We start from the raw sequence: 17,900 nt of genomic DNA, 5'->3' as shown, positions 1-17,900 counted from the left end.
AAAAAAAAAAAAAGAGTGCTAGGATTAAAGGAATGAGCTCCCACCAGCCCAAAGACTTTTTAATTTAAGGCCTTTCTCTACTCATTTATCTAAGGTAGGGTGTGATACATTACAAGACACTAATTTGGATCTGTGTTAATCATTAATATTTTCATGGGTTGTATATGAAAAATATTGATATCTAAGATGATATCAAGAGCATGAAATGTAGCCCCATCCGCAGAGGCACTATATATCTGAGAAGTATGTTCAAAATGTATAAGAGTGAAGAAAAACATTGAAAACTCATGAGGCAGTGCTCGACTCCTTGATAAGGTATTTTGCGTGATTATTATTAGTAATATTTGGAGAACATAGAGAAATCCAGTTTGACTTAGATGCTCTGGAGCCAGAGTGGGGAAGAGAGCACACTTCAGATGAGATGAACTAAAACAGAGTTTCAGAAATCGTAACACTTGATGTTCACCCAAGAAAAATGCCCTTTGGCTGAAAGAAGATGCTGGGACGCTGTATTGAATAGGAGAGCCCTTCCTGCCCATACAAGGGTTCATCTTGTAAGAAGTCAGGAGGTCAAATGCAGTTTTGGAGCAAATGATTTGAACACTGACGTTGAGTACTTCTAATTGGCAATGCCTATAACTTGTACAGCATACTTTCTGCATTTTCTTGTTGTTTGAGGATTTTCCTTTATATTGAGGCATTTTGATAATGTGCCACAACTCTTGCTAAAATGTAAATTCTTTCTAATTGTCTAGAATAGTGGCTTCCCCTTGTTATCATCTGGAAAAATCAAAAACCAGCCTCTGTTACAAAGAAGATGTTTTTTAAAGGAGACTTTCAAATCATACATTTAAATGCTTACTTGACTCAAGGTGAAAAAGGTGGCAGCATGTGACACCCAACCTACACGGACAATCTTTTGAGTTAAAAATTAAGCCCATGGAGCAATTTAGAAAAGTAGTAGGCTAGTTATTTTCACAAATAAAAACTCTTATCTTGGCAGTTTCTCGGGTGAACCTCCATTGTAGGGGACTGAAGAGAGATCTCCCCTGAGGTTTTATAGGAGAAGGACAGGGCTAAAAGTGCTGAGAATCAGAAGAGAGACGTCGAGAAGAAAATATCTGCATGCAACTTAAGAGAAGGGAAGAATGTGTGAAAAAAACCTAATAGGAATGAACGTCTTTAACAGTTGTCCCTTAGGTAAGAAGTTTAGAACTTACACACCTGATTGAAACACCTTAACCCTACTCAGACTCACTTTGTGAGTGTGTGTGTGTGTGTATGTGTGTGTGTATGTATGTGTGTGTGTGTGGCCTGAAACCACCATGTTCTTCTGTTTCATTTATCTTATTGTCTCCAAATTACAAATCTATCTGCTGTGGAATAATTCTCCTGTACACTGTGAAGATGTGTTGGTCTCATTGTTAATAAAAAGGCTGGTTGGTCGATAGCTAGACAGGATTTTCAGGGCAGAGAGAATGCTCAGAAGGAGTGAGGATCAGAGGAGTTTTGAGCCGGAGGGCAAAGAATCACCGTGGGAAGTTCATAGATGAGGTCAGCGAGCCTTAGGGCAGCAGATAGATAGTAGAAATGGGTTAATTTAGGCTATAAGAGCAGACTGGAAACAAGCCTAAGCCAGCTGAGCTTTTACAATTAATAATAAGTCTCTGTGTGGCTATTTGGGGAACATCTGGTGGGACAAAGCTGATCCGTGGTCTAGATGGAAAACTTCACCTCCGCCAACCTCCATTTGCCCTCTGTGATAATCCACTGAACCTTGATTGCTTTTTCTCCTTTGCCACCTGCCAGGATGCTAAACTTTGTCCAGAGTGGCAAAGTAAACTGAGCAGGCAATGGGTCAGGGAGTTGCTGTTTTTCTGGCCTCTAGTACTAAATGTTTTATTTGATTTGATTTGATTTGATTTTTGAGACAGGGTCTCACGTTTCAGCCTTCGTTTGCTTAGAATTCACTAGATAGGTCAGGTTGGTCTCAAACAAAGATCGCCTCTGCTTCTCAAGTGCTCAGATTAAAGGCGCGCACCACATACCTGACAGGTGCTGAAATTTTAATGCTCCAAGTGGGGACCTGGCAGCCCACCTGAGGAGTTCTCAATGCTCCTCTGCCCATCTCATTAGCCAATCATTCCACAAAGCCCTCCTCTGCCCAAACCATTCTGTATAAATGAGATACGTCAACAATCAACCTTTCCACCTTCCGATAAGGATGGGTACCTTCTGCAAAGAGCCACTTTCCCCATGACATGCTTCTTTGCCAAGGAAAGGTTGCATATGCTTATAATAGTCATCCCATGACAACGTTTGGGAGAAGACCTCATGGCTCTTAGTTTCCTCGTTCTGTCTCCCTAATCTAACGAGACTCACTACTCAACCACACTCTCAGCTCTTGATTCCTTTTAGTTCTCTTTCGCTCCTGTTCTCTCTGGCATTTATATCGAACATTTCCTATCAAAATAGCAGAATTTACTTCTTTAAGGCTAGATGTGTTTAATACATAAGGCATGGCATACTTCAAAACATTGTAATATATATTCCAGGCAGGTTGGGTGCTTTATAAATTTAAGAAAAAAAATAAATGTAAGTGTTTCCCATTTGGATAATTGCTGTGGATTCTTGATTGGACTATGACAGATGTAACGCCCACGGAGCATTTGCGACACATCTCACCTTGCAAAGGCAAAAACAGCTGTTCCAAGGAGGATTATTGAAAGGATACACAAGGTGACTGACAGGATGATCTCGACAGTTCTTTCTGAAAGTCCTTCACCTGAAAAAGATCAAACACGATGATTAACATCATACTGGAGTTCTGTCTTGAGTCTCAACCCACACAGACTGTTTCTCAGCCTAGTACTTAAGAGAACCAGCGAAACAAATTGCATTTGCTCTCTCCTCCTCTCCTCTTCCTCTTCTTCCTTTTAATTTGGAGGGTCAGTTCTTAAATTTTTTTTCTTTCCCCATACAATTGTTTGTTTTACCTCTGTGAGCTCAGACAGGCTCATGGATTTATAATCCCATCTACATGTTAACTGCTTATTTTTTTAACTAAGAAACTCCAGACTTCTATTTACCTACCAGATTTTTTTTTTTTACTGAGACTTATGGTTATAATTTCCAAGTCAGTACATACAAACGGTGCTGTTTTCTCTTTTTAACTGAATCCCACTCTCAGTTGAAGAAAACTCCATTACTGTAGTTGCTCTGATAAGAAAGCAACCTTTATGTCACATTTGACTCTCTTGCCTTGATAATTTACTCCCCATTGGTACTATCATGTGTGTGTGTGTTTATGTATATATGTATGTTTGTATAGTAACACGTGTGCTTTTTAATAAATAAAATCATAGTCTCAATGTGAGAGAAAGAAAAATAAAGTTCCAAGAATCATTGGAGTGGAATTATAGGCATTGTAAGCATCCCGATGACGTTGCTGGTTACCTAATTCTTCTCTATAACGTAGCAGGCACTTTAAAAACCACTGAACCTACTCTACAGCCCCTGGTCACATCATTTTTATTTTGCAGGGGATTGTTCAATAATATCTCAATGATTTGTTATAGAACGAATACATATATCTCTCTAACTCATATGGGAAAGTTTTTACATTCATATGCTGTATTGGGGGAAATTTTAATTGATATGATTTATAATTTTGCTATAAAAATGTTTTAGTTCAATGACAAAATAAGCTCAAGATCTTTAAAATAAACAAAGATTCATGTTTTATCTCTCTCCTCTAAATTGGTGATTATAAAATGCTGATAAGTTCCTGTGGCTACTGGTAGAGTTGAATGAATACTGAGTTTTAAATAGTCATCAGAATTTCATAGTCCCTAGTATATGAAGCTCCATTTAAAGGATGCTATAAGAGCAAGTGTCTCATATGATATTAACTGTACCTCCTCATTTATTAAAACCCCGGTGCTTTGTTTTATGAATTTTTAGCATGCTACATATAACGAGATATTCTTTTTTAAATCTATATATTTAGTCTTTAAAAACTATTTTCTCGGATTTTACATGCCAATCCCAGTTCCCACGCCCTTCCCTCCTCCCATCCCCTCCACCTCCCTCCCAACCCCCCACCCATCCACTCCTTAGAGAGGGTAAGGCTTCCTATGGAGATATTCTTGTCAAAGGAAACAGGAAGGTGAATAAGGAACCCTGTTGATCAGGTGATGGTAAGACACAGAGCCTTAGGATAGTTTTCAGAGACCACAAAATGAAATTTCAGACTAGATTGCCATTTCAAAGCACTGGCTCAAGTGAGGAAATGACATGTAATATATTAATAAACAGCATGTAATCCTCTGAGCACATGTACTAAGTACCCTCAGGAGGAGATACAATGTACTGTGATTGTAGGGCACACTTTCTGATTCACCGCTATGCAGGAATGAGGTCATTTCTCCAAATCCTGTCATACGAAGTGGGATTCTTTTATGTGGTATTACTCATAATATACAAAAGCCATTTCCTCCCTAGTCTTGGCCTCTGTTAATTAAATGGCTTCATTTCAGTAATATATTCTAGCACTGCAGTTTAGCAATGTATAATAAAAAGCGCACATTTCTCATAACTGTTATTTTCTGACTTAAATTAGTATCACTTAATTTTAGCACAGGGATTCAACGTTTTAAAATGAAGACTTTGAGTTAAATGAAAGGTATTATTCTCACGCTACCATATTGGCTTCATCATTCTAGGCTCTTCATTCTGTATACACGCTCTGAGAGTTAACATACGGGGAGACTGTCCTTTCTCTTATGAAATTACTAGTCTTTTAGGATATTAAAAACTACATGAAGAGCAAAAAAAAAAAAAAAAGAAAAGCCGGGCAATGGTGGCACACACCTTTAATCCCAGCACTCGGGAGGCAGAGGCAGGCGGATCTCTGTGAGTTTGAGACCAGCTTGGTCTACATAGCTAGTTCCAGGACAGGCTCCAAAGCCACAGAGAAACCCTGTGTCGAAAAAGCAAAAAAAAAAAAAAAAAAACTACATGAAGAATTAGCTACAGTTAATTTTATTATTTCATAATTTTTAAAGCACGCGCCCACAAGTGTGTGTGTGCACGCGCGTGTGTGTATGTGTGTGTAAGAATGGGCAAGTGAAGACAAGTCAGTAGAAGTAAGAGGACAGTTTCTGAAAATTGACCCTACTGTAAGTTGTATATCACACTGAGGTAGTCAGGCTCGCCCAGTAAGCTAATATACTCAGACTTATCTTGCCAAAACTAATACCAATATTTTTGAAATACGGTTATATAGAAGGGAAACACGATAAGGGTTTGAGGTGATGCATCTGTTAATTGGCATGATTCAGTACCCTATTCAGTATTCCCTACATACACCATGGCATCATTGCAAAGCACAAATAGGCATTGTTCTAATGGTCAATCAATTCATTTAAAAATAAGAATGCCCTAAAATGCTCTACAAGAACATTTCCCTACAGTCAGAGAGACAAATTTTTTTTTTTGTTTTTTTTGTTTTTTTTGTTTTGTTTTTCGGGTTTTCGAGACAGGGTTTCTCTGTGGCTTTGGACCTGTCCTGGAACTAGCTCTTGTAGACCAGGCTGGTCTCGAACTCACAGAGATCCGCCTGCCTCTGCCTCCCGAGTACTAGGATTAAAGGCGTGCACCACCACTGCCCGGCAAGACAAAATTTTGAAAGGAGAAAAACAGTGCTCATCAGAAGGTGAGAAAACAGTCATTTATTCATAGTTAAAAAAATTAAAAGCTATTGTCAAATCTTTGTTCAGAAACCAAAAGAGAATGAAATACACTTCCAAAACATGCTTATTTCTGAAATGCTAACCTTAAAAGCCAAGACATGATGGTAAAGAAACGAGAACAGCTAGAAACACCTTAAAACGCTGAGATGAGAAAGGGGCCAGCACAGCAAGCAAGCAGAGGCATCAGTCTCTGGCACAAGGAAACTGGAGGCAGCATCAGGACATGTTGGGTTTTGTTGTTGTTGTTGTTTTGTCTATTTTGTCTTCCCCCATGATGTTGTACAGTAGTTAGTAGCATGACACTGGCCAGAGTCACACTGCCTGGATTGGAAAGCTGATGCCACCTATGCCTTTGCTAGGTTAAAACCCACTGCATCAGGTTTCTTGCTTGTGGGTTAGTATTATCTGTAGCAATGCATGCTGCAGAGTTCAGAGTGGACACAGGGTTTGATTTCTAAGGCCACTTCCCAGGTTTGAATTTAAGCAACAGTGTCGGGTTTCCTCATTAGTAATCATTTCATACTCGCACAGCCATTCCCTAATCTGAACAAATCTCTCGGTTGATTTATAAAGGAGGTATTCATTAGCATTGCCATTGTAGAACTAGGATTTCCAAAGTTAAATACTTTAAGCACGTTCATAGCTATCTTGAGGTATCTAAAGTCAACACGTATGAATAGCATAGTAAATATATCTGTGTGACTGCGGAGTTTGTGAGGTTTGTCCTGCACCAACACTGTCTTACTAAGTAGATGAACATTCCCTCTGCTTATGGGTGACCTTGCAAAATGTGAGCAATGGTGCAGATGGCATAGAAATTCTCTCTCTCTCTCTCTCTCTCTCTCTCTCTCTCTCTCTCTCTCTCTCACACACACACACACACACACACACACACACCTCTTACTCCCCCTTCTCTTTCTCAGCTTGAATACACCATGACATGTTTTGCACAGTAATTTAATGGTACGTGTTATGACAGCAGAAAGCCATCAGAGAGTCCCTTTGTCATGGGCTTTAGCGTGTCTTCTTGCTCAACTCCGACAAGGGCCCTGCTAGGTCCAGAAAGGGATGTCTGGCTTTCAAGTCACAGAAACCTTCAGCTATTAAATCTTAGAAACCACACATTGCTCTCACACAGTCTCCTCAAACTCATATGTCTTAGGAGGAAGATTAAAAAAGCTGGAGAGAGTACATGATGTAAAAGTAAAATCACGTCATCGTTGAAAATGAGAACGCTAGGACTCAATCTAAAGTGAAAACGAAATCAATTAGATCCAATTAAAGTAAGGTGTATGTCATTTCCCAGTTACTACTACATGTTATAAAGAGTTCTCCCAATGCAAGATATTCACTAAATTTTGACCCTTTTAGTTAGCTGGTATAAGATGGTTTTTCTTGGCCCTTATTTTCAGTCCTATATGCTAACACCCATGAGAAGGACAGCCTTGGCAAATCTCTCAAAATTGAATTATTAGTTGATAGGCTATTCAGTTCAGTGTTTGTTGCCAATGGTATGCAAATATTACTAAATGAATGCTTATCTGCCCATGATTGGATAACCTTGAATGGGAGCTATCCTCCCTCCATGAAGTCTAGGATTACATTCATGCATATGTTTTCAGCAGGCTTGTCGGCAGCACTGGGTTCCACTGGTCTGCTGTAAGTGATGCCATCTGTCCTGACTGACGCACGGCATACCTGGGACAGAAAATGACTCAGGCTTCTGTTGTCATCATCTGGTGATGCAAAGGTATTCTTGCAAATCCATGTCTCTATGCTTGCCCCCAGGTGCTCAGGGATCCGTTCCATCCATGGCCATTTTCTCACCACTGAGACAATCAATGTTATTTCCATTCCGAGTCCTTCTACTTCATCTTCTCTGCCGTGCTCTTTTGCCAGGCGTCCTTTTTCTACTCCATGGCCTCTGTTAATGGCTTTCTCTTGCATCTGTCACTGTTCCGATAGCCATTTAAACATTACAGGGCAAAAGCCAATTATAAAACCACTATCCATCAAGAGGGAGTCCCCAAAAGGTCAGTCTAAGAAAGCATCCAATAGGCCTTCCTTACATGGCTGATATATGAATATTACACTGAACTTTGAGTCGTTGGATAATGGGTTCCTTCTTGGTCACTTACCAGCCCATTGGGACTCAGTTTGCACTGTCTGGTCTATGTCCCCCTGGTCACTGCTTTTGTGGCCTTTGTGAAAGCTTCATCTTTCATTCTGCATCATTCACATGCTGAAGGTGCCCTCCATTTATAGGGCACATAGGAATTAGTTCTGGATGATTTGGTAAAAGTAGTCATTTTTCCAAACACAAACAGTATGCGTTTCTGAAACTGGGGCTTCTTTAGCCCCCTCCCTTGGTTGCAGTATACGAAATGAAGAGAAAGCCATTGCTGACAAGTGTCCTTTTAAATTTTTTAATTGATTTTATTGAGCTATACATTTTTCTCTGCTCCCCTCCCTTCCTCTCCCCTCTTCTTCTACCCTCTCCCATGGTTCCCATGCTCCCAATTTACTTAGGAATTCTTGTTTTTTTCCTACTTCCCATGTATATTAGATCCATGTAAGTCTCTCTTAGGGTCCTCATTGTTGTCTAGGTTCTCTGGGATTGTGAATTGTAAGCTGTTTCTTTGCTTTATGTCTAAAAACCACTTATGAGTGAGTACATATGATATTTGTCTTTCTGGGTCTGGGTTACTCACGCAATATGATATTTTCTAGATTCATCCATTTGCCCATAAATTACAAGATGTCATTTTTTTCTGCTGTGTAGTACTCCATTTCCACATGTTTTCCTTATCCATTATTTGGTTGAGGGGCATTTAGGTTGTTTCCAAGTTTTGGCTATGACAAATAATGCTCCTATGAACATAGTTGAGCACATATCCTTGTGGTGTGATTGAGCATCCTTTAGATATATACCCAAAAACGGTATTGCTGGGTCTTGAAGAAGGTTGTTTCCTAATTTTCGAAGAAATCATCACACTGATATCCAAAGGGGCTGCAACCAGTTTGTACTTCCACCAGCAATGCAGGAGTGTTCCCTTTACCCCACATCCTCTCCAGCATAAGTTGTGATCAGTGTTTTTGATCTTGGCCATTCTTACAGGTGTAAGAATGCCCAGAAAAATTCTTCACAGACCTCAAAAGAACAATAGTCAACTTTATATGGAAAAGCAAAAAACTCAGGATAGCCAAATAATCCTTTACAATAAAGGAACTTCTGGAAACATCACAATCCCTGACTTCAAACTCTACTACAGAGATATAGTACTGGAAACTTCTTGTTATTGGCATAAAAACAGACAGGAGGACCAATGGCATCAAATCAAAGATCCAGATATTAATTCACACATCTATGAACACCTGCCTTTTGACAAAGAAGCAAAATATAAAATAGTGGAAAAATAGAAAACATATTTAACAAATGGTGCTGGCATCACTAGATATCAACATGTAGAAGATGAAAATAGATACATATCTATCACCATGCACAAAACTCAAGTCCAAATGAATCAAAGACCTCAACATAAAGCCAACCACACTGAACCTCACAAAAGAGAAAGTGGGAAGTACACTTGAACACATTGGCACAGGAGACCACTTCCTAAATATAGCCCCAGTAGCACAGACACTGAGAGAAACAAATAATAAATGGTACCTCTTGAAACTGAAAAGCTTCTGTAAAGCAAACGACATGGTCAACAAGACAAAATGGCAGCCTACAAAAATGGGAAAAAGATCTTCACCAAACCCACATCAGACTGAGGGCTGTTTTCCAAAACATACAAAGGACTCAAGAAATTGGCCATCAAAAGAACAAATAATCCAATAAAAAAAATGGGGTACCGACCTAAACAGAGAACTCTTACAGAAGTATCCATAATGGCTGAAAGATGCTTAAGAAAAAGCCCAACATCCTTAGCCATCAGAGAAATGAAAATCAAAACACTGCCAAGTATCTTGAAACTGTGTTCTATATTATGCCTTTTACAAAAATGCAAGAAACCATGTCTTCGGACTACATGGTTCCTGATTTTTTTTTTTACTGCCCCCCTTTGTAGGACAGCTTGTAGTTTTGAGAATTTTTCAAGGTAAAACATTATTATATGATTTCTCACTTATGAAGAATTTTATAGTGTCAGCAATATATTTAAAGAACAAAATATACTTTACTATTTAGAATATCATCAAGAAATGAACACTTTAACAAAATTTATAGCCAGATGTGAATAATTGGAGCATCTATCGTTTAAAAGGATGTTGAAAATATCAGTTTTCCTTAAAAAGTTATCTTTAAGATACATTTGTAACCAAAGACTATGCAGCCATGGATTATTTACCAAACATTTAATAATTGTTAGCATCATATAAATACATTGATATCATAGGTAGAGGCTTGAAGGATAGCTTGGTGGATAATGTGTCTGACTTGCATAGTAGAGAACCAGATTTCAGATCCCAGAGATCATGTTAAAAGATTAGTGTGCATGGTGATGGTCTGTAATCACAAAACAAGACCCCTGGAGGTAACAAGATAGCTACTATGGGCAAAATCTAAAGGCTCTGAATTCATCAAAAGGCCCTTTCACAATAAATAGAGCAGACATCAACTTCCAGCCTCCACATGCATATGAACACAAATGCATGCTCACCTGCATATACATTTGCACCCACACTCAAGCAAACATGCATATCTGTATGCACAGATACTACACATGCATACCCATTAAAAAAAGAAAAAGTAGTGATAAGTTAAACTACAAAATCTTACCTAGAGTTTTAATAGGGTCAGAGTAATCTGAGTCAGTAAATTGTCCCATGACATTTGTCGCTCTAAATTTGAACCTATAAAAGAAAAAAAAAAAAGATTCATCCTAAGATAACTTTTAGGCAATAGTGAGTGGTACTGTTTTTTATTTTTTTTATGAACCCATTTGTCATTTATGTTTAGAAAAGCTTCTGATTTCATTTGTTAATTTTATATTCTGGTACTTTGATGATGTGTTTGCTGGTGTTTACCAGACGTTGGAGTTTTCTAATGGAGTATTAAAGGTTACATACATATATACATACATACCTACATGCATACATATAATCATGCTATATGCAAATTATGATACTTTGACTTCTTTTCCAATTTCTATTCCCTTTAACCCCTTTACTTGTCTTATTGTTCGAGCTAAGACATCAAGCACTTTGTTGAATAGGTATGGAGAAAGTGGAGATCCTTGTCATATTCCTAATTTTGATGAAAATGCTTTGAGTTTTGTTTTGTTTTGGATGACATTGGTTGTAGGTTTCCTGTATATTACTTTTATTATGCTGAAGTTCATCTCTTGTACCTCTAGTTCCACTAGAACTTTATCATGAATGGATGCTTGATTTTGTCAAAGGTCTTTTTCTATAACTAATGAGATGACATTGTGGTTTCTGTTCTTGAATCTATGTTTTAAGTTATGTTTTTTGCTTTACCTATGTTGAACTATTCCTACATCTCTGGGATGAAGCCTATTTCATCAGGGGAGATGACATTTTTGATGTTTTATTTAACTCATTTTGAAAGTATCCTACTGAGAACTTGTGTTTATGTTAGTCAAAGATATTGTTTTAAAATTATACAAGAAAAACAATTTTCATATCCCATTATCTTTTCAAGGAATTATTTTGACAAATAATTATTGAAAATTAATAGTAAATTACAAGACATGAGCTTAAGACTAAGCTATAATAAGGAAAAGTCTATACTTTAATCCAATCAAATAACTAATTATCTTGCGCTCAGGCTCATTGACTTTGAGGGGGACAATGAGTTGTGATTTGACCAAACTCATGAAGCAGCAGTAGTCGAAGAAAATTAAGCTGATAATCTCACTCACAGATATGTCTAAATGGAACAATTTAATATGAATAACAATGTGGCTACTGTAATTAAAATATGAAGCTTAGTAACTAGTATAGCTTATTTTTGGAAATATTGCAGAATCAAAGAACAAAGATTAAGTAGAATTGTCTTGTGCACATGTACACAAATTAAAAACAATAATTGCTATTTTCATTATGTGTCTAATTGTGCTTACCCATTTTTACAAATATAAAACACAAACAATGCAGAAGACCATCCTTGAAGACACCTGAAATTACCTAACTTGAAAACTAAAACACAACAACCATTCAAATTTATAAAACAAATTACAGTGCATGATTTTTCTCTAGCATTATCAAACTCTTATGATAGCATCTGTTATGAAAGGACTCTTTTTAGAAAACAATATGCAAAACACAATGTTTAAGAGTAAATATAAAATTTCATCATTTTTTAAAATGATGTTTAGTTCAAATAACAACCAAAATTTAAACTAATTGCCTTTGATAATAAATAATAAATCATTATTTCTTTTTTATTTTAATTTTAAAACAATCTTATTTTACATGCAAATCCCAGTTCTCTTTCTCTCCCATCCCCCCACTTCCCCACCTTCTCTCCACCCCATACTCAGAGAGGGTGAGGCCTCCCATCCAAGTACTAACCAGGCCCGACCCTGCTTAGCTTCCGAGATCAGATGAGATTGGGCGCGTTCAGGGTGGTATGGCCGTAGACTAGAGGCCTCCCATGATCACTTGAGGCAGCACCAAGGTCCTCCCCTCTGTATCTAGGCTGAGCACAGTATTCCTTTATAGCGAATGGGTTCCAAAGAGCCAGTTCATGCACTAAGGATAAATACTGGTTCTACTGATAGTCGCCCCACAAACTGTTTAAGCCATAAAACTGTCACCCACATTTAGAGAGCCTAGTTTAGTCTTCCCCAGCTGTCAGTCCCACTAGCGTGGGTCAGCTATTTCTGTGGGTTTCCCCATCATGGTCTTGGCCCCTTTGCTTATAATATTGCTCCTCCCTTTCTATGGCTGGACTCCACGAGTTTGGCCCAGTGCTTAGCTGTGAATCTCTGCATCTGCTCCCATCAGATACCGGATGAAGGTTCTATGGTTACAATTAAGGTAGTCATAAATCTAATTATAGAGAAAGGACATTTTGGGTACCCTGTCTACTATTGCTTAGATTCTTAGCTGGGGTCATCCTTGTGGGTTCCTGGAAATTTCCCTAGGACCTGGGAACTTCATAATGGCTAACCCCATAATGGCTCCCTTTTTCAAGGTATCTCTCTCCTTGTTCTCCCTTTCAGTCCTTCATCCAATTGGATCTTCAAAATCTCTCATGTTTTCTACCCACTCCCCTTCTACCCTCCCCACTCCTTTTCTACCCTCCCCACTCCCCTGCTTCCCTCCCCACTCTCCTACCATCCTTTCCTGATACAGAAAGACAAACACAGTATGTACTCACTCATAAGTGGATGTTAGACATAAAGCAAAGGATAGCCAGCCTACAATCTACAACCCCAGAGAAAACAGGAAACAAAAAGAATCCTAAGAGAGATATATGAGTCCCTCGGAAGAGGAAGTAGACAAGATATCTTTAGTAATGTGGCATTGGGGGGGGGGACAGAACATTATTTTTCACTTGCCAAATTATTCTAAATTTTCTAACTCTAATTCAGTCAAAAACATTCATAAGGAATTTAATATCATTTTAACTAACATGCTGAAGTGTGAGCACCTACTTTTAAAAATTAGTAATAACAATAAGATTTGGAAAAATCAAGGCTAAGGTAATTATCTTCTAAACTGCCAACTTACTTTTATCAAATAATATCTACAATTAAACAGCAAATAATATCAATGAATTCAACAAAAATTAAGAAAGCAATCATTCATATATCTGATGGGATAAAAAAAGAGAGAGAGATTGGTATTGGTATCATAAAAGGAAACCTTAATTAATTGAAAGACCACGAGACTTTCTGAAAGCCTATATACATCATTGTCTATGGGACAAAAAAAAAAGCAAAACACTGAGTTCCAACACATCAACCACACTATTAATCTATTAATTACAGAGATAACTAACTTCTCCCACATTGTGTGTTCTCTAGTGTCATATGTTTCAAGCTGATTTTAAACAACTTATCACATCAAATCATACTTTCTTTCAGGATTGTATACCTTTCCAATAAATTTGTATGTCTTTGCAATGAATAGATAATGCCTCGTCCAGCTCTTCATTTCCAGTGCATGCACAATCAGGCCCACGATTCCTTCACTCATCAGAAGAATGAAAGGATTGGTTGGCAGATAGATGGCATACATTAATGAACTTGTAGTGTTGTGCACAGTTGATACAAACTATACTTACAAATATTGCTTTTTCGGTTTCAGAGGGCCATTGCAAATCTTCTCTTCATTGCCAGGGATCATACAGGCATTATCAGCGCCTATCACATAGATGTCTTCATTACCACTGAACTTGGTCTTTCCCTCTATACACGGGGGATTAGGGAATCCTTCGTTTGTAAAATACGGCCTCGCTTTGTTGAAGTATGCATCATACCATTTTGTCACATTTCCATCTTGCTGAGCTAGTAGAGGAGAAAAAGAACACCCACCACAAATCACACTGAAAGTATCTTCACATCAACACAGCATTTTACGATTCCATTAGAGAATTCTAGACGCAGCAAGAGTCATGCCATGAACCATCGGGACCATTCAGTTTATGAACTTGGACAGTCGTCCATCACACAGGAATTTGAAGTACCATAGTTGTGCTGATGTAGCAAATGGGATAGTGGTTCCTAACCTATGGGTTGAGACACCCATAGAGGTTGATCGACCCTTTCACAGGGGCCACATATCAGATATTCTGCACCTCAGATAATATCATGATTCATAGCAGTAACAAAATTACAACTATGATATAGCAGCAAAAGTAATTTTATGATGGGGGTGTTCACTGCTACATGAAAAATGATATTAAAGGGTCACAACATTAAGAAGGTTGAGAATCACTAAAGTACAAAAAAAAGTTCATCAGTCATGTGTCACTAATGTTCATATTTCTAAAGAAACTATCAAGATTTTCTCTTGGCTCCATCCATTTGTTTGAATGACAAATTCAAGATGTCATTATTATTATTATTATTATTATTATTATTGTTATTATTATTATTGCTATTTGTACTTCATTCTGTAAATGCATCACATTTTCTTTACCCATCTTTAGTTGAGGGGCATTTGGGTTGAGTGTGGTAACCCAGATCCAGAAAGATAAATATAATATGTACTCACTCATAAGTGGCTTTTAGACACAAAGCAAAGAAAAGCCAGCCTACAATTTACAACCCCTGAGAACCTAGATAACAAAGAGGACCCTAAGAGAGACATACATGGGTTTAATCTACATAGGAAGTAGAAAAGATCTCCTGAGTAAATTGGAAGCATGGGGAACACGGACGAAGGGGAGGGCTGAGGAAGAGTGGGGAGCAGAGAAAAATATGTAACTCGATAAAAATTATATAAAAAAAATGACAGACAAAAGCTATAAATAAAAGGTTCTATCTTGGCCAAATCAAATTACTCCAACCAGTATGCAAAAATAGATCGCATATCATGATTAGGCCTTTTCTTATTTGAGAACAGGATTTTTGATGTAAGTTATTAATATAATTACTGATAATATTAATAGTCTATTTATAACCTTAAATTAGTTAGATAATTGATAACCTTAAATTAGTTAGAATCCTGAGTCAACTTTACTTGATAATTTTGAGTCGAACTTCCTTAGCATTTAAAAATTCACATTATCCATTCTCCCAAAGTAGACTGAATCTGAGCTACCTCCTGTTTCTGCCACCAGCACTTGGACATTTTTGATTGGCCCATGATCATCATTGTAGTAGCATATCGGCATTCTGATTGTAATTGTTGTTGACGTCACGAGCAGTTTTCCTGTGGCATCATGAATAGGGATTGGCTTGGTCTTGGGTCGTGCTGGAGCTAAAAACAGTAAAATATGATTAATTTTTTTCTGAGCATAAAAGAATAAACTTCACATTCTCATTTCATACAAGTAACTGACAGAGAAAATGACAGCACCTGCAAACTATAAGTTGTCTTTGGGTACAGTAGATAAACAATAATTATTATCTCATAAAGGTGTAATTATGTATTTGAGACTTTCCTGAGAAACTGGAGCCCAGGTGCAATTTTCCAGACATGCAACTCTTCTTCAAGCTATAAAAACCATCCATAAATGCTGTCACAAATAATTTTCAAAAATTATTTATATCTCAATAACACTTTTGTATATTTTGTGTGTTCTTTTTCTTCACTTTTGTTATTTGGTTGATTACTCTCCATCCTCTTCATAGTAACTTCTTTTTACTGGTAATCCATGTCAAAACCTGAATAACTGGCTCCCTTTGAGTAATGTCCATATTATCAGGTACAATTTCAGATTGATATGTAACAGACTGTTTACTATTGAGTTTTTTAAATACAGATACACCAGGTTTTCGAATTAGCCTGCAAATTGGTTTCTTGTGTGAGTCTTACGCAGCCAGAGATACAATGCTAACTCTTGCTTCTTAATGGCTACAGTATGTGGTACAGCTGCATAATATTTCTTCACTATTATTTCTTCAATAAGATTTCTTTATCCAAGAGCAAAAATTTACTTTTTAAAAATAGTATTCAGCATTTTCTATAATAATTACCCTCAAACAGTTGACATCAGCTGCCCTGTTATTTTATAGAAAATATTCCAAATCGTAGAATTAAATAAATGTGCATTTTATGTGTGTATTGATGTTGCATATATGTAATGTATGTGATGTGCATAGGTGCACAACTGTGCAGATGTGTACACATAAGTATGTACACTCTTGAGGCAGACTGAATTTGATATTTCATGTCTGCTTTGATCACTCTTGACTTTATTTCACTAGAACCATAAAGAATCCAGCCAGTCTAGGTAGCAACTTATCCCAGAGATCCTGAACCTCTGCCACCATAGTGCTGGGTTACAAGCAATCACTATGCCTGCTTGAGTTTTACATGAGATCTTGGAGTTTGGATCTTGGTCATGACGTCTGTGTGATAAAATATTTTATCTTTAACATTAGTAGATATTTTAAGATAGTTTCAAAGATATCATAATATTTAATATTTTGCCATCAATAAGCACAAAAATTCCCAAACCAATATTTTTTGGGGGGTTCTGCTGCTTTCAGTTTTTCTAATAGCTGTGTATGTGTTTACATGTGTGTATACATATGCATATTTATTGTATGACAGTTACATACCCAGACTTTAATCTTTAAAAGAAAATGAAGGAAAGGATCTCTGAACAGTTTCACAAAATTTGCAATATTGTTTCCTTTTAATAGGTGAGAATTGAGCCAACAGATGTAAAATCTGAATAACAAGGTTTGAATAAAACCTTTTGAGTTGAGTATTTGACTCACTTTTTCTTGTGCATTGGATTCAAAAGCAAATCTCTTAGTTGATACACCACTTTGTTATTCTGACAAGTCAAGGTTGGAATGAGACTGGGTACGCATGCGGTTCATTGAGAGTAAAATCTGTGACAAAGGAAGAGGCAAAGCACAGGAGTAGGTTGCAAAAGCCTTCAGCTACAAATGCCTGATGTAGCAGTCACAGAGTAGAGAGAGGGGTTTAGTAGGAAGAGGCCTGGGGCTTTTTTCTTTTCTGAACACTCAATGAGGTCACCAGCAGCCCTCAAGGATAAATTTCAGTAACAGGAACCCATTATCGGGGTGCCACAATGCAACTGTATATTATCTGTCAGATAAAAATTTAGCGGGACTGCTTCTAATTCAATACACCATGTAGCTAAGAAAATCACAGGTAGCACTAAAGACAAATTTTCTCTAGGGGAGTCCACCACAACCCCATGCTCTTGCATCTCTCTGTGGGCTTTGGATGAAGAGTGGAGGCCAGAATCATTTTGGGATGGAGGTGGGTGAAACATGTAAAATGGGAAATTTTGGTAAAACAAAAAAATTGTATACACTGTGTTTGTTTATATGTGTGCCTATACAAAGGGATGCAAACATTTTTGATGGTATGGCTTCACCTCTCCTTTGTGCTTCCTAAAGTCATTCTGTGAAAAAAAAAATACAGCTGAAACAACTTATGTGTTTGTATATTCCATGATAGAAGGTTACTGGTCAAAAATCTTAATGTGTATGTGTATATGTGCCTGCCTGTCTGTATATGCAC

At 37.5% G+C, this 17,900-nt stretch overlaps 1 protein-coding gene across 1 annotated transcript in view; it reads right to left on the bottom strand.

The window, feature by feature from the left end:
* Ptprq (protein tyrosine phosphatase, receptor type Q) overlaps nucleotides 1-17,900 on the bottom strand; it is a 175,172-nt gene that overhangs the window by 36,049 nt on the left and 121,223 nt on the right. The window contains exons 31-34 of the mRNA XM_005358093.3: nucleotides 15,495-15,653; nucleotides 14,014-14,236; nucleotides 10,537-10,610; nucleotides 2,686-2,785 (exon numbers count right to left, since the gene is read on the bottom strand). Of these exons, the coding sequence (XP_005358150.1) occupies nucleotides 2,686-2,785; nucleotides 10,537-10,610; nucleotides 14,014-14,236; nucleotides 15,495-15,653 (556 nt within the window). The remainder of the gene's footprint in view (nucleotides 1-2,685; nucleotides 2,786-10,536; nucleotides 10,611-14,013; nucleotides 14,237-15,494; nucleotides 15,654-17,900) is intronic.

This window comes from Microtus ochrogaster, chromosome 24 (assembly GCF_000317375.1).
Source record: "Microtus ochrogaster isolate Prairie Vole_2 chromosome 24, MicOch1.0, whole genome shotgun sequence".
Taxonomy (NCBI): Eukaryota; Metazoa; Chordata; class Mammalia; order Rodentia; family Cricetidae; genus Microtus; species Microtus ochrogaster.
This window is presented reverse-complemented; position numbering and strand designations above follow the sequence as displayed.